Source organism: Crocodylus siamensis, chromosome 1, assembly GCF_052110815.1.
Source record: "Crocodylus siamensis isolate JL-2025a chromosome 1, ASM5211081v1, whole genome shotgun sequence".
Taxonomy (NCBI): domain Eukaryota; kingdom Metazoa; phylum Chordata; order Crocodylia; family Crocodylidae; genus Crocodylus; species Crocodylus siamensis.
Window position 1 is genome coordinate 174,815,111 of NC_143395.1, and position 18,358 is coordinate 174,833,468.

At 41.7% G+C, this 18,358-nt stretch overlaps 1 protein-coding gene across 2 annotated transcripts in view; it reads right to left on the minus strand.

The window, feature by feature from the left end:
• PSME4 (proteasome activator subunit 4) overlaps positions 1–18,358 on the minus strand; it is a 114,988-nt gene that overhangs the window by 87,280 nt on the left and 9,350 nt on the right. The window contains exons 2-5 of one of the 2 annotated variants that reach the window (XM_090049420.1): positions 8,154–8,294; positions 7,004–7,120; positions 4,259–4,318; positions 523–567 (exon numbers count right to left, since the gene is read on the minus strand). In XM_090049420.1, coding sequence (XP_089905546.1) covers positions 523–567; positions 4,259–4,318; positions 7,004–7,120; positions 8,154–8,294 — 363 coding nt within the window. The remainder of the gene's footprint in view (positions 1–522; positions 568–4,258; positions 4,319–7,003; positions 7,121–8,153; positions 8,295–18,358) is intronic. The other variant, XM_090049430.1, reaches the window with a different exon arrangement.

The following is an 18,358-nucleotide window of genomic DNA, read 5'->3' on the forward strand; positions in this document are numbered from 1 at the left end:
ACCCTGCATGCTCAGCAGCGCACCCGGAAGTGGACCAGAAGTGCTCCTGTGGAATGCTCCATCCACCCCAGCATTGCAGCGTTCATAAATCACACCTGGTACCTCAAGGTATGTAGGAAAAAAACCAAAAAATACACACTGAAAACTGTGCCTATGGCCGAATCACTGATTCTCCAAATCAGTATTGAATCTTCAGATTTGGATTCAGCTGAATCAAAAGATCGGGGACAGTGATCCAAATCAATGAAATTGCATCACTGTCCCTGATTCAGGCCTAATCCAAATCAAATACAGCCCATTTTGCACACCCCTATTGAGCACTACTGCATTAGAACAAAGGCTTTTATCAAATACAAACTACTAAAAATAGTTTCCTTTTCAAAACTGTCTCCAAATGCTAAGGGTTATGCTGGCAAAGGAGGGGAAAAAAATGCGAAACCTTATGCTTTTTAGTTCCAATGTGTTATGGGGAAAGAATATTTAAAATATGCATAAAAGTTGGAAAGCAGTTCAAATACTTACGGCCGGCAGCTTTTAACAAGTGTTTTTAGGACGCTTTCTACAGAACTGAAACAAAAAAGAAAGAGGTTATCGGAGAATTACGTTAGTGTATTTCAAGTACAGCATATAATTAAGACAGTCATCATATGACTGTTTTAAGTCCAAGATGATATAGATGCAATTAGACACCATCTGTGAACATGCAGTAACTAATCCTTTTCTTCTGCATGGATCTAATCACAACAATTAAAGCTACTTTACTAAACCCCTAATTCTACACCTTGTTCCATTCCAATATTCACTATATCTCAACAAAAAGTGAAAAATTAATGTAATTATTAAACCGTTATATCTTGCACTCTATTGTAGATTAACAAGCAGAATCATCATAGCTTTTTTTTGTAGAAACTCGAAACATTAATAGGAAAAAAGTGGCATTTATTATAGAAGAGAAAGTTTCAAGACAAATCAAGTCAATTTATTTCAGTAAATTTTAGCTTAGACTCCTAATTCTAAAACCCTGGGAGGATGGGGAAAGGTGTTTGTATGAATGTGTATATATTCCTAACTAAATAAAGTGAATTACCTATAACTGACTAGTTGTTTTACCAGCTTCCTAACACAATAACTTGCTGAACAAGTTCTCCTAATGACAGGTAGCAAAACTTTTTACCTTTGAAGTTAACAACTGTTCTACTATAATTCTTAAGTGAAACTTCACACGTGGCAACACCAAATACCTTCAAACCAGATCTCATACACATAGTAAGTTTGTTCAAAAAGCAGATGACATCTTAAATACCCATGGCATTGTAAAGGGCAATTTCACATTTTAAACAGCCTTGTACTGAGCAATACTTTGTAATGAATACAAAATGGTAGCTCACATTTCACCAGATTCCCTGAAGAAAAAGATTACACGGAAGTTAGATCATCATTGTTACTTTAGCTGTAGCTTACACACGGCTTAAAAAGAAACACTCTACATCCCTCACCACAGCAACAAAAGAAGAGACAACACAGAACCGAAGCCTTCATCAGGATATAAGGAAGAAAGGCTGACTGCTCTCCAAGTCAAATGTTGAAATCCAGTTAAAATTATTTTCTATCCTGGCCACGTGCATAGTATGCCTTACTTTTCAGCCATCCCACAAAGGGAATAGATTCCACATAAAAAGACTGTGAATAGATCAGGCACCCCACTCTGCCCTCCAGAGAAGCCTATGAACTATCTATCAACCCTTCAACTTCACCACAGAATTAACTGCAAACCAGCATTCTCTTATCCTTCCCCACAACACTACTTCAATTGAAGAAGTGCTTTATAAAAGACTTTTTTGCAGTCCTTACCCAGCGCTAACAAAATAAATTAAAAGAAAAAGGGGAAATCAAATTTCTTTAAAGGGAAGCCGTCAGCCTTCTAAAATGGTGTAAAACTGCAAGCAAAAGTGCCAAACGCCTGTTGCAAATAATGAAGTTATGTGCAGTTCTCAAATACTAGTAATACAGAGCCACAAAAGATTTGGAGGGGAGGGGGAGAAAAGAAAAATAGAGTAATGCTAAAAAAAAATTCCTGAATAATTAAATTATTGGAAAACCTAGTACATTTCATTGCATGAGACAGACAAGAAAGAGCTGGGTCAGCAGCAGTCTGTAATACTAAAAGCTGTTGAAATTTGACATGAATGGTCTTTCAAGTTGTGTGGAATAAAAAAAGTCACCATATTCTACTCAAACATGAAATGCAAAGGAGTATTTGGAGAACTGGAAGGGAGGGAAGGAGGTTAAAACTGACAGTTTCTGATACAAGAGATGAGACTGGTCTTTCCACTCCACTAGTTTTCAATACTATTTAAAGCAGATCTTCAGATTCACAATGCAAACTAAAAATAATTGACTAAAAGACAGCAAATATGATTTTGTCAAAATAAAGGATAGGTGAAGAAAGCCCATTATCCAGTTTAACTATAAGTCAATGAACACAGATTTTGAGATTCTAGCTTAACTACCTACCTGTCAGAAGCAAGACAAGGTAGTACAGCTGGAAAGTAAAACTCAGTCTTAGGGGTATTAGTTACTGTCTTTGCTACTGATTTGAATGAACTGTCTTAACCCTCTTAAGCAGTGGCTTTTGCTCATTTTTGCACTAGTTTAGATTCCTATCTTATACTGCCTGTTACCTTTATAAAAATCTCTAATTTTCTAAATCTCAATGAACATTCTTTCACTTAAAGTTACCTGGCCCTCCTGGTTAACTACAGACAGACATACTAACTTATTAGCAGTCTTGTCATACAGCTACATTTAAAAAAAAACAAAAGTTACAAAAACCTGCCCAAGAACAGAGTTAAGTATTATGAGGCTTATTTTCTTCATATGTAAGAGGGCATGTCCTAGCTAACCTGGAACACCTTCAATAACACTCTGAATACAGAGTGTGTGCAATATTTTAAAATACACAAATCAATAAGAACTAAAATACTGACACACAACACTGAAGATCAAAAACAGAGTGGAATGCACAAGCATCACAAGATCCACCCATGAAAAAAATCATGCTGCAGTAAATGACATTCTAGCCATCCAATAAAATGTTTTGCTCTAAAAGCTTATACAGAAATAATGGTCAACCAGCCACAGCTTCAAACTGCATTATTTCACCCAATGTGCCAAAATTAACTTTTACAATCCAATATTGTACATGGGTGTTACAACTAAACATATACTTTTTTTAGAATAGTTTGATAGTTTATAAGGTTGGAAGGGACCTGAGCAGATCATCAAGTCCGACCCCCTGCCTTGGCAGGAAAAAGTACTGGGGTCAAACGGCCCCATCAAGATTTTAGTCTAGCCTCCTCTTAAAGACCCCCAGGCTAGGAGCCAGCACCACTTCCCTTGGAAGTTGGTTCCAGATCCTAGCCACCCTGACAGTAAAGTAGCGCCTCCTGATGTCTAGTCCGAATCTACCCTCTGCCAGCTTGTGACCATTATTCCTGGTCACTCCTGGCGGTGCTCAGGGGAACAGGGACTCCCCAGTGCCTGCTGGTCCCCTCCGCCTAGTTTGTAACAGGCCACTAGATCCCCCCTCAGCCTTCTCCTGTGGAGGCTGAACAGGTTCATGTCCCATAGCCTGTCCTCGTAGGGCCTGCCCTGCTGCCCCCAGATCATGAATGTTTGTATACTAAAATATCTTTCTAAATATCATCCTAATTTTCTACTTATGTTTCTACATGTTCATAAGCCAGCTTTAAAAAAAAAAAGTTTCCACTTGGCAAAAATCCACTGTAGTCAAAACCCTCCAGTTACTGGTAAAACTCATTTCATACTAAGCTTGCTACTAGAAATTGTTACTTAAGGGGTTTCTTGTTCTTCTATTTGCTCTCAATATTTTGTAGTAAAGTAAGCGACATGCATTTCTAATACTATATAAATATGCATTTTGTCCATAATCCAAATTACCATTTACTGAAAACATAGATTTTATCCTAGCATTTCACCATTTGAAATATATTTGTTGGTTAAAGTAATTAGCACATAGCCATTGTATCAGCCACTTCACACATGGTATGTTGTTCCACAATTAGAAAGGTTTAAATACAGTGCGACATTCTCATAAACAGTGGTGTAATGTTAACATTGATTTTCCAAAACAATTAATTTATGCAAAAAAAATTACACCTGCGTGACAAGTGTTACAGTCTAACAAAACATGCAGAAGATAACACATCGGCCAGAGCTGAACAGAAAATGTCCTTACCACCTATGTAAAACATTAAGCACAAATGTTTTAGGTGAAGACAAGCCTGGTCGATATGAACTGAATGCAAGAAAAGAGAGATTTAAATGTGAAATGGAATACAACATTTACATCAACAACTACATCGTAAGATTAACCTGGCAATATTTAAATAATTATCCTTTCACACTCAGCAAAAGGAACTCATTCAATTTGAGCATCAATGTTGCAAAAAGAACACTATATGAGAACACATCGCACTGCATAATAAGATCCTGAAAGCTTCAAATATAATTAATCCAAAATAATATTTTCATCTATACCATCTCCATTTGGATCTTATAATTCATTTCTCCTGCCCACCACACCAATTTGTGTCCCGTTATTTCTTTCATGACAAATGTTAAACTAAATAAAAAGATCCTATAGGGCAAAATACATGACAGCAGTTTCAAAAGAATGTGACATGAGTAAGATAAAGCAAGCAACCAAGCAAAATAGTGTTTTCTTCTGCTCTCTCAGTTACTAATAAACACATATATAAGTTTCCGAAAGGAAAGTGTGATTTTTTAATTTGACTGTATTCTTTAACAGAATTGTATCACAATCAAAAGAAAAGCTGAGCAGCAAAGGTTTTCCTAACATAACCACAGCCTTAACTTGGTTGTTTTCTAGTCAAGACACTTAACAGGGATGCAGGATTTTACTAAAGAAATTAAACAAGTGTGCATCACTTTTAAGTGTGGCTGGTCTGAAAACCTGTTTTTCCTCCAAAAATGTTAAATACAATATTTCCACTCAAATTCTCAAGACAAAGGTTCAATTCAAACAGAAGTACTCATTGTTTTGATTCTTGAAAGCATGAAGGTTTTAAATAAAATTGAAAAATTTGAGTTTTGCTTCCCCCTCACTTCCACTTTTTCTATTTTGCCACTACATACAGTAAATGAATCTCTCAATTTCTTCACTTTTTCTTTTAACTTTCCAGAGCTGGAGAATTTTTGAAAGGTAGAATGGGAGAAGGTAAAACATAGTAACTATGCTATTCAATGACTTTTCACAGCTTGATTTTATAGCATCTCTCACAAAATCATGGGGCTCTCTCGACAGCAGCCCCAACCCCCTGAAAAATTCAACCAGCTCTATCTACTCATAAGTGGTACCAGACAGTACAATAACGGGACTCCAACAGACTGAGCAGACATGAGTAGGAAATTAAGAAAATTAAACAAACGAAGCTATGAATCTTTACCTGACAAAAAGCAGTTAGTTAAAGAGATAACCAAGATACCATGAACAAAGATGTGACAACAAGGCTTTTGTTTGCTACCTGGTATAATCCTTTAGTAGTGCATTAATAAATTCACAATCTTTTTGGTTCTTATTATAAATAGACTGTATAGTAAAAATTCAGGATTCCTGGGCTATGAATCAGGATTGTTTTGTAATTTGACTGGCAATAGCCAATATGTATTGCATACACCAAATGTCCCTACAAAGTCCTATATCCAGACTTCACTCATTCTATAGTGGCTTTATGCAAAGGCAATATGCAGGTCACAGACTGCTTCCATGCCCCCTCTAAAAATAAGCATGTTTAGAAACATTTTATTAAACTTTGAATAACTAGATTTACCTACATACTAGCATTCTGGAGGTCTACATTCTTATATATAATCATCTTCACATAAAGTACTTTCTTGTGCATACCATATTTTCTTCCATATAGCATACCCTATATATATTACACACTATTATTTGGAAAGGGAGCCTGAAGACAGAAAGATCCTTGAGATGGTTGAGTGGCAGCAGCTAGGGAGCCAAGTCTGCTCCCAGCCCCACATACTGGATGAGGTCAGTATGCCAGGTCTGAGTCCAGCACAGGCCGAGAGCCACATGTCAGGTCGGACCCAGCACACGAAATCCAGAACCACCTGGCTGGCTCCAGACCTACATGCTGAGTCAGACAGCCCCCCAAAGTCTAGGATTGCATGCTGGGTCTGACCCCATGCACTGGCTCTAAAGTCACATGCCAGATCTGACCCAGCACAAAGCCTCAGTATCAGCATGCTGGGTTCAAGTCACCAGGTGGCTCTGGAGCTAATGTCTAGGGTTGGACCCAGTGCATCAGGTCCAGCTACAGATCAGCCCCACACCCTAGCCCAATTCAGCGCACAGCTGGGGAGGTGTAGGATGACTCCCCAAGGATCTGGAAATTTGGCAGCAGGGAAAGGGTGGACACATGGGGATGGCTTTTCGCCAAAAGCCAGCTGGGGAAAATAGGAGTGTGCATTATATGTGAAGAAACGATGTAGGTTATATGGAAGAAAATACGCTATATCCACTATTATATAAAGCGATTACATTTTCATGTGTATTGGGTATATGTGTACCAAAGAACTCATTTGTTTTGCTAAATCTCACTGTGGAATTAAGAGGATGTTATAATTTTGACTATAGCATCAGATCTAACAGTTTAGTTTCCTAATAGAAATGGTGGAAGACTCATCCTGTGATGTACTTAGAAAAACTTGAAAAAGTATATGAAAAACAAAGACACATGGAAAAAAACTACTAACTGACAGAGGAATGTATATGATTATCCAACATTTTTTTTTTTTAACTTAACTGCCAAACACCAAAATATTTGCTCATTTACTATACATCTACTTCTAAAACATAACAAACAAAATTTGAAACCTCACTTGACAAAATTCTAAAGACTACAAAGCCAAAATAAATGCTTCAAAATACAGTGAACCTTACTTAGGAAACCAATTTAATCCCAGGTGTTCAGTTTTGGAATACAGTATCCTCTCCAACATTTCATAAAGTGGTCTCCATGGTAATTCCAAATCATCTCTTGAGAGAAGTTCTTTTTTCCTAATTTAAGACAATAAAGTGCACTTTAGAATTAAACTTTATCCATGCCAGCGTGAATCACATCAGAATACCTAGAAACTGAAAAACAGAAAGCTGACTTCGACATCTGTTTTTAGCTATTTCCTTCTAATTCCACTTCAATGCCAATTTATCTACAAACCATTCATTTAAACGCCTTCCTTATAGATATAAGACATGTTACAGAGCTTTTGGAAAGTTTAGCCAAGAAATACAACTCACTGGGCATGGCTACACGTGCAATTAATGTGAAGCAATAACCTCCAGGCTTCTTGCCCCAGAGTTTAATGCTCCTGAGTGCGCTGTTTAAACGTGCATCCAGCAGCAATACACTCCGGAGTTTACTGCTGTTAAAAGGTGTGTTCAAGACCACACTATGAACCACCTGCCAGCCTGGGGCTGCTCCCCCAAGCTCAGCATGCTGTGGAGGGACTGGCTGGGGGACAAAGGTGCTTCAGCGAGGGACTAGGCAGCAGGCAGCCCTGCACTGAAGCAACCTCATGCCCCAGCCAGACGTGGCAGCATTTACAGGTTTTTTCACTCCACAGCAAGGTAGTACTTGTATTTAACAAGTACTATCCTGCTACAGAGTAAATTAGTTTACTCCAGCTTAATAGGGGAATACGTGTAGATGCCAAGACATTTACTGAGCAATAATTAGTCTACTGCAGGGGTTTTCAACCTTTTTTAATAAGCTTACCCCCTGGCAGCCAGACTCAGAGCAGGGGGGAGGGAGGAGGCTGGCACACAGCTGGATGTGAAGTGGTGGCATTATGGGGTAGTGGCCCCCACATGTAAGCTTCCCCACCCCATGTCCAGCCACTGGGAAAACAGAAAAGTGTCAGTGCCCCCAGCAACAGGTCACCTACCTGTTGCTATCAAGCTCAAAATGGAGTTAAAAGGCATGAAAACAAGCCACATCATAAAGTTGTGGAACAAGTTTAAACTATTTCAGTTATGGACTTTAAATATTTAAAAATAAGAGTTTCAATGGATTGTAGAGAATAGTACTTACTTTAAAAGGTTTATCAACAGACGTGCAAATCCTTGCATCATGCTGATCTCCAGCTTTTGAATTGTCACCAACTCATACAACAACTTGATAAAAAGCACATGATCTTCTTTACTAAATTTTCTCCCATATAAACGGATATACCTATAAGCAAAATAAAAGGAATAAAAAATATGCTTTAAAGAGTCTCATCTTAAGTGACAGAGCTGCCCAAGAACTTTGTTGTTAAACAACTTGAAGTTAATCTACCCTAAAGTCTTACCACTAGAGCAAAGGGTCTAGTTATAGCCTGCTAGTAAATGAAAAACATTTACAAGAGAAATAAAAAGCCTAAAGCAACTGAAAATTGTACAACACTGCATAGCATGTCAGAATGATTTAAGTCACTAGTTTTAACTGACAAATATAAGATCTTTCTCTATAATAAATGTTAATCTTGTTCTGTATTTGCTAGGCCTTTTGCTGGTGCTTTTGTGTTAATTTCCCAAAGAAACATTAAGTTTCATTGGTTAATAAGCTGTATGACAGGCTGATTTACAACTAAATACAGACTTTATTAATGAGGGGAATATACTAGACATTTAAGCAATTATATACTGTATTTTCGTTCCATACAAATGTGCCCCCAAATAAGATGCACATCCTTCTTTGAAAGAAAGAATTAAGAAAAAAAAATCTCTCCTTGAAAATATTGGCAAGTACAGTATTTTCCAAGAGAAAGTGCAGGCAATTCCAGGGGGCTGAGGGTTGGAGGCAAGCAAAACACTGGGGCTGGTCTCCTAAATCCCAACTGCAAGAGACTACAGGTGCTATAGGACAAGCCAAACTACTTGGATAGGACTGTGCGAAGCAGCAAGAATTCAATTCTGATTTGGCCCATTTGCAGGACAGTGATTTGATTCAGAGATCAAATCACTGTTCTGATTTGATTTGGCCAAATCAGATCTGAAAGATTCGGCGCTGCTTCGGAGATTCAGACATAGACTGAACAGCAGGGCTGTAAAAAGCTTTGGATTCAGAGATGATTTGGATGATCTGGAAGCCAAATCTACGAATCTGAATCAAATCACTGGAAGCTTTAGGCTTTCCAAATCAATTTGGAAAAGATTCTGTGATTCGGCCATAGGGTATAATGGGGAATCAGTGAAATAACTATAACTTTGTTGTCTTTTGGCAGATTCAGATGAAACTTGCCGAGAAGGTAGCCTCTGCTGAGAGCATGACACGTGCCACCTTTCAAGGTGATAGGTACAGGGGTTTCTGGGAAACTGCACCTCAAGCTTCTGACAAGCAAAGCTTGTGACACGGGTGACAGTGTATGTGTTAAGGTGCAGCAGGGTGAAAGCTGCAGGCCTGCTAGCCCCTGCTGAGGCCACAAAGCCTGCCAGCTGTTAAGGAGGTAAGTGCAGGGGCTTCTGGGTTCTGGGGCCCTGCAACTCTAGCTGCTGACGGGCAAAACTTGTGTCATGGGTGCTTGTGCAACCGTGTCAGTTTTGGGGCACAGGGGAGGAGGAAGGGAACTACTGCAGGCCTAGCTGCTATGTTACTGTGTTACCAATCAATCATGATTCACTCAGGGACCAGCTCAATACACAGTAGCTAGCTACTAGATGAGTTAACGAGCAAGGATTAACACCTAGAAAACCACAGACCAAGGAGAGGAAAGAATCAATACAGAGCCCAGAACTGCTTCTGATCCAAGACAGAGACACTTGGTTGCACAATCACCTATGACATGAGTTTTGCCTGTCAGCAGTTGGAGGTACAGGGTCCCTACACCTATCTCCTTGACAGCTAGCAAGGCTTCATGGCCTCAGCAAGGGTTAGCTTCTTCTGAAGCTTTCATCCTGCTGCGCCTTAACACACAGTGTCACCCGTGTCAAGAGTTTTGCTCGTCAGCAGTTTGAGGTGCAGTTTCCCACAAAACCCTGCACCTATCTCCTTGAAACTTGGCAGGCTTTGTAGCATCAGCAAGAGCTACCATCCCTGCAGTTTTCACCCCCTGTTTCTTAACACACATATGTGACAGGCAGTTGACACATATGCCTCCAGCTGGTAAGTCTGTTGGGGTTGGGGGAGGTGGAAGGGAAGGGGTGAGGGAGGGATTGGGGCTGGGACAAAACTACCCAGCCGGGGGCAAGGGGGTGCGGGATACAGGCACGGCTTGCTCTGGGCAGAAGGGGGCAAGCAGCAGCAGGGCACAACCCCCACTCCCAGCACTGCCACACTTGCATGCTGTGCCAGCTTGGAAGCAGCAACAGAACAGAACCCCCACTCCCAGTGCTGATGTGGGCGTGGCAGCGCTGGGAGCAGGGGCTATGCCCTACTGCCGCTTGCCCCCTTCCACCTGGGAGTAAGCCACACCTGCTACCCCCCCTCCCCCCAGCACTGGCTGGGTAAGTGGCAGCAGGGTACACCCCCGCTCCCATGCCCGCATCAGTGCTGGAAGCAGGGACTCTGTGCTGCCATCACTTGCCAGCTGGTGCCCAGGGAGGAGCGCGTGGGATGCAACATGAGCCTCTGATTGGGGAAGGGAAAGTAATGCCACACAGGGGCAGCTCATACCAAGTTACTTTACTTGGCAGAGGCTCCTACTGAAAAAGCTGTTATTGCCATATTTCCCTGCTTAACCTCCCCCCACCCCCAATTTCCAGCAGCTGACTTTTTTTCCTGGAAGGAACATAGTGTATGTGAGAGAATTTAGTAATTTCAACCTTATATTCTTAACTTTTACATATTACGTTAGCAAATAATGACTATTTCTAACCAATTTCATTATTTTAAATCATGCTTTTGGATGGCAACTGGAATAATTAAAGTGTAGAAAATAGTTTTCACCTCATAAAGAGACGTTTTTATAGTTATGTTACATGTGTTGGACGCACAAGAAAAAATGCATTTGCATCTTAAACAAATGAAACGTGTTGTTTCTTGAAACTCCATCCAGCGAGATTTAAGCTAGCAGATCTTGCAACACTAGGTTCTATTCAAAGATTGGAAGAAGCAAACAAATTCTTTCTTTAAACTGAATGAGTTTAATGCTTAGGGCACGCTGGTTATCAAACCAAAACTGATTTTTTTCATTTTAATTTGTCTTCAGAAGAGAGAACAACTATCTGAAGCTTTTTTGTCACTTCAACAAACTCTGGTTCCTGATTAACGTCTGCCAGTTCAGTGGTTTGACATTCCTCAAAACTGCGGCAGCAAATATGTATTACCTGACCTCAATTGTTATTTTAGTAGATTATAGCAAGGTCATAGGAATTATTTGTAAATTAATTTATGGAAAATGACTTCATAGCAAGCAATTAAAAACATCTTTTTTAAAAATCGCTCCTTATTTTCTGTGCTGTATAATTTCTGCTCCAAATGTTCAGTGTCAGATGAGAATGTTCATGCTGTCCTGACTGGCACTGATTTTTTCAGAGTGCCTCTGACATTCAATACCACAAAGGGTCACATCTTAGGAAAAACATGCAGAGGCCACCCCTGGGAATGCTACCTCATTTGTAAACATTTCATCATTCCTATTTTATATAATGTTGTAATGAAATTATTATTAGAGAGTCAGGCAGAAAACATCCATGGCCTTCTAGAATATGCACACCCCCTCTCACGGGAGGTCAGGAATAGTGGCTCAGAATGGCAAACTATTCTAATGAAAAGGTCACCCTGACACAAGAAGAGCAGAATTCTCCTAAACTCTCTACTCAAAAAGGTTGAAACAGTAAGTAGACATGGTTCTTTGGGTAAATCTGATATCTTCCAACTCCAACAGTTGGAAAAATTCTTCTTTGCAAACTTTCAGGTATAAATACCCTCTTTGTCAGGCTGAGGAAGCATCCTGCAGTTATTAGATTTACCCAAAGAACCTTGTCTGCCTATGTCCTTGGACCAACACAGCTACAACCTATACCCCTGAACCAACTGCAAGAAAAGTTTCCTTGCAGTTATGTAACATGTTAGGCATATCATGTTCTTTTCCCAGTTCCTGGTCTCCACCTCCTACAGAGTTGACTCTACTATCTACTTCCTCAATCAGAAAAATCAGTGCACTGGGTAGTAAGCAATCTATAAGCAATCATAAATGGAATCAGTACATATAAAACAAAGCATGACAGAATACAAAAGGAAGCATCATGGATGCTGAGGAGTATAAATAGACATTCTCTCTCATACATTCATGCATGTTCTCTCTTGCATTAGAAGTAGCATGTAGGGTGAGCAAGTGGGGAAAGGCAGGAAGGGAAGTTTGGAGGGGAGGGGGCAAAGAGAGACCAGGAAATAGTCTCAGATATCCAGTATGGAGCTGCTGACTGGAGGGGGAGAGAATGGAAATTATTTCAGTGACTTTACAAGCAGTAAGGGAGTTAGAAGGCAATTATGAAGTTACAGGAAGAAGGAATAGCAGTAACCGAGATGGATCTGAAGATTGCATAAGCAGACAGCTGAATTTTCAGGATAGTGCTGTTACGTCTTACAGAGCTGGCAAATGAGAAAACATCTCGGGCCTGTCACTCTGGGAAGATGCTGGGAGAAGGGTAGTACACAGACTAAGAAGAAGGTCTAACGCAGGTTTATTCAATGTACTTTATACAGATGAAGAATTCAGGTTTTCATAAGTAGCCTTGTATAGCCAACCAGTTTGCCCTTTCATTTTTATGGATCTTTCATACAAGGTCAAAAAATAATTTTTTAAACAAAAGAATGCAATGTTTTACAAATAGTTTGTTTTTGCTTTGTTAAAATATATTATAGACTGCTTACACATGCACACACACAAAAAAGGCACTTTAAATTCAGCATGCCCCCTCCCCAAGCTCAGCTCATGCCCAGAAAAAGCATCCCATTAGTTTGACCCAGCTTGCCCAACATCTGTACAGATCCAATACTTCAATGGGGCTTTTTGGCACTTTAATTTAATAGCCTATTGAATCAACTTTACATAAACATGCCAAAAAGCCCTGCTGAAGTATGTGATCTATACAGATACTGCAGAGCTGTGTCAAACTACTGCACCGCCCCTTCCAGTTTTTTCCCCCCATGCCTGTCAGCAGCTATGTTATAATGGATAAAAATAGCTATTTTTCATGAGTTTTTGCACAGTACCCAAACTAAACTAAAGTTCTCTCTTCAAGGCCAAGGTATGTTTTTACTGCACGAAAACTGACAAATTAGTTATCCCACTGTACAGTTCTTAGCAACAAAACAATAATTTCTGCTGCAAGGTAGCAGAGAGACCAACCCTATATGCCATCTAGGACTCTTCTCCGCAGCAAACTTGCAATAAAAAAACTAAACGACATGTGCCTCAACTCTAGTAAGACGTTACAATGGGTTAATTAATATGCTTTAGTCACCTGGCAAGAAACAGGCTGGTTCACCAGCATCCTGAACTTTTGTTTTGGGGTGGTGGGTTTTTCTGGTCCACCAGCCATGATTCAAATTGCTGACTCCAACAAAAGACCATGTACAGAGGCAGGCCATGTTTTTATATGGATTTAATTTTCAACCCGTATATGCTTTGTAGTTGAAGCACTATTTGCCCATTCAGGTGAGACAACACTAGATCAATCCTCTTTTCAAAACACTAGTTAGCAATCAGCTAGACTGTACTACTTTTACTGTAGTATCATGTACTACTTTTACTGTAGTATCATGTACGTCTCATTTCACAGCTCTTACCTTTGCTATGCACAAATTTTAACAAACTTGTCTTTGGCCTGAAGTGAACTTCATAGATTTCATAGACGTTAGGGCTGGAACAGACCTCGTTAGATCATCAGGTCCAGCCCCCTGCCCAAGGGGCAGGAAGTCAGCTAAGGTCAAAGGATCCCAGCAAGATAAATGTCCAAATGTTTCTTGAAAGCATCCAGAGTAGGTGCTTGCACCACCTCTGCGGGGGGAGTCTGTTCCAGACCTTGAAGGCTCGGACAGTAAAGAAGTTTTTCCTTGAGTCCAGCTCACAACAGTCTTGCAGGAGTTTGTGACCATTGGACCTTGTCATCCCCTGGGGTGCTCTGGTGAATAGGTGTTTCCCCAGATCCTGATGCACACCCATTATATACTTATAGGCTGCCACCAAGCCACCCCTGAGCCTGTGCTTCTCCAGGTTGAAGAGTCCCATAGCTCACAGCCTCTCTTCACAAGGCCTGCTCTCCTGCCCTCTGACCATGCACATGGCTCTCCTCTGGACTCTGTCAAGCTTCTCCATGTCCTTCCTAACTGGTGGAGCCCAGAATTGGATGCAGTACTCCAGCTGCAGCCTCTCCAAGGCTGAGTACAGTGGAAAGATGACATCCTGGGTTTTACTGGAGATGCATCGGTAAATGCAAGCCAGAATTTTGTTCGTTTTGCCAGCTGTGGTATCGCATTGGTGGCTCATATTCATCTTATGGTCAGTCATGACCCCCAGGTCTCTTTTGGTCATGGTGCTAGCATAGAGATTCATAGATGTTAGGGTCGGAAGGGACCTCAGTAGATCAAGTCCGACCCCCTGCATAGGCAGGAAAGAGTACTGGGTTCAGATGACCCCAGCCAGGTACCCATCCAATCTCCTCTTGAAGACCCCCAGGATAGGGGAGAGCACCACCTCCCTTGGGAGCCCATTCCAAATTTTGCCCACTCTAACTCTGAAGTTCTTCCTAATGTCCAGTTTAAATCTGCTCTCTGCTAGCTCATGGGCATTATTTCTTGTAACCCCCAGGGGTACCTTGGTGAACAGAGCCTCACTTATTCCCTTCTGCATCCCCATGATGAATTTAGAGGCAGCCACAAGGTCACCTCTCAACCTTCTCTTGCAGAGGTTGAAGAGGTCCAGGTACCCTAGTCTCTCCTCATAGAGCTTGGCTTGCAAGCCTTTAACCGTACAAGTGGCCCTTCTCTGGACCCTTCTCCAGGTTACCCATATCCCTCTTAAAGTGTGGCACCCAAAACTGGATGCAGTATTCCAACTGCCGTCTGACCAGTGCCTGATAGAGGGGAAGTATCACCTCCTTGGTTCTGTTTGTTGTGTATCTGCTGATGCATGATAAAGTGCCGTTAGCTTTGCTGATGACTTCATCACTGTTCATCTTGGAGTCCACTAGGACTCCGAGATCCTTTTCTGCTTTTGTGCTGCCGAGCAGGTCATTTCCTAGGCAGTAGGTGTGCTGGACATTTTTTCCTCCCTAGGTGCAGCACCTTGCATTTCTCCTTACAGGTACTGCCAAGCCTACAAGCGCATGTGCTTAAGAAAACATTTTACTAGTTAAGCCCTTGGCAAAAATGCCTCCCTTAATCAATCTCTCTCTCCCCCTCAGAAAAGGCGCAGTACGTACTTATCTCTCCTGTAGTCTTGCACACATGCACACCACTTTAGGTGGTCTCAATTGCTTTAAAAAAGCAATTTAGTTAAATCATATAAACTTTGTATGACCATACTTTAAGTGCAGTAACATTTACTAATGCAAACACACTTGGTATGCCTCATTTCAAAGGAAGTTATATGGCCCTACACAAAGTTGTATCATTTTATAGACATTTAAAACACACCGTGTACGTGTGTGCAAGCCAAGCCTGGCACAATACCCTCCTAAAAGGAAATGATGCTACACTGCATGAGGACAAGAAGAGCGATTCCAGAGGACTAGCTCACCTAAAGAACTCAAGGCCAGAAAGGAGATATATTACTGTTCAAGCAGGAAGTTAAGCCTTGCTAAGCTCCTTCTATATAATGGCCTGTCTCAGCACCTCCTAGCCACAGGTAATGTCTTAGGTTAATTTAAGAAACACAAAACGTGCTTAGAGGAATAATTTGAAGACTACTCAGTTTTAGGAAATGATTTTTAAAAATGTAAGGGCACAACTGTGTTCAAGTACTTTCTCACATATGACATGGCTCCAAGTACCACACAAAACCTATGTATGGAAAGCCTCAAGAAAAGAAGGGGAAGAAAAAAAAAAAATCTCAACAGATAAGTACCAGAGGCCTGGGGTTTCTGTGGCCCGATACGGCGTGCTGCATTAATTGATGCTACCACCACTCTGCACCCCTCCACCACCCAAATCTCTACACCTTTTCCTCACATATAATTAGTACCCCAATTTTCCCAACTAGTGTTGGAAGAAAAGATGTGGGTTACATAAAATATATTGGTTAGTATATATCAGTTATAAGAAATTGTCCAGTAGCAGATTAAAATCCTTTTTGCCCACTGAACAGTAGTAAATAAGGAAATTTCTTTGGACTGTGGGCACCTACCACTTATTTACACAAGCATTAAGCTTTCACATAAATAAGTTCATAGTCATAAAAAAAGAATACACATTTCCCTTGCTTTATGCTCTACAGGAAACCCTTGCTATTCATGGATTTGAGTATTCGCAGTACGCCATGCCAAATGCACGAATTGGGGTGAGCACCACTGTGGCTCCCTCTGGCACTACGCTGAGCTCCTGCCTCTGCAGTTAAGCCAGATATGGAGCACTGCATGGGGCAGGGGAGGGCAGAGCTGGAGAGGGTGGAGCAGAGAGCAGAGCTTGGTGGGCAGAGGAGGAGCACCAGGAACAGGGGCGGCATCTTCTCCCCTGGAGGCAGCAATGGTCAGTCCCCAGGCTCACGGAGAGAGCAGGGGGCAGCTGTGGGGTCTGATGGGTAGCCCCGTCAGTATTAACAGATTTCGCCATTCATGGGGATCTCCAAAATGGATCTCCCGCAAATGGTGAGGGTCTCCTGTACATGCGTTCTTGGAAAAAGGTGCATAACTCAAATTTGCATAAAGGGAACCCACTTTACAATGTAACAAACGGGGATATATTTCAAGGCCTCAACTGTACCCAACCCCCAGACCCATTTCTACAAGACAATTTTGGTACTCACCAACAGCAGGCAGGACACACAAGCACATGGCACTATCATAATGGGGATGGCGACTACAGAAACATAGTTTCATAGTTTCTAGGGTCGGAAGGGACCTGAGCAGATCATCTAGTCCGACCCCCTGTCATGGCAGGAAAGAATACTGAGGTCAAATGACCCCAGCAAGATGTACATCTAACCTCCTCTTAAACACCCCCAGGGTAGGGGCCAGCACCACTTCTCTTGGAAGCTGGTTCCAGACCCTAGCCACCCTGACTGTGAAGTAGCGCCTCCTGATATCTAACCTAAACCTACCCTCTGCCAGCTTGTGACCGTTATTCCTGGTCACTCCTGGCGGTGCTCGGGGGAACAGTGACTCCCCCAGTGCCTGCTGGTCCCCTCTGACTAGTTTATAACAGGCCACAAGATCCCCTCTCAGCCTTCTCTTTTGGAGGCTGAACAGGTTCAGGTCCCGCAGCCTCTCCTCATAGGGCCTGCCCTGTTGTCTCCTGATCATACGAGTGGCCCTCCTCTGGACCATCTCCATGCTGTCGACATCCCTCTTGAAGTGCGGTGCCCAGAACTGGATGCAGTACTCCATCTACGGCCTGACCAGTGCCGCATAGAGGGGGAGGATCACCTCCTTGGACCTGCTCGAGATGCATCTGTGGATGCATGCCAAGGTGCGGTTGACTGCCTCCCCACACTGCCGGCCCATGTTCATCTTGGAGTCAGTGACGACCCCCAGATCCCTTTCATCCTCCGTGCTGACAAGAGGGGAGTTCCCCAACCTGTAGGTATGGTGCTAGTTGTTCCTCCCGAGGTGCATCACCTTGCACTTGTCTGTGTTGAAACCCATCCTATTCTCGTCCGCCCACCCTTGTAACCTGTCTAGGTCTGATTGTAGCCTGTTGCATCCTTCCAATGTGCCCACGTCCCCCCACATCTTAGTGTCATCAGCAAATTTGAACAGGGTGCTTTTTACGCCCTCATCCAAATCGCTGATGAAGATGTTGAACAGTGTGGACCCAAGGACCGAGCCCTGCGGAACCCCACTGCCCACGTCCTTCCAGGTTGAGAAGGATCACTGCATAAGTGCGAATTTGCACATACAGGACCCACAAAGCAAGGGAAACCTATATATTCAAAAGATTAATAGATGCAGTGGTATCCAGGGACTTGAAAAAAATCTCAGTTTTCAGAATCTGAGTTTTCTTCCCCCCCCCAATAAAATGATTAAGTCTCTAGTCTTTATGTTTATAAAACATTCCAAACATGCTTCAAGTGCAACTAATATAGTAAATGATGTCTACAGAGAGACAGATACATAATCAGGTGCATAAGAAATAGTCCAGTATCATGTAAAATC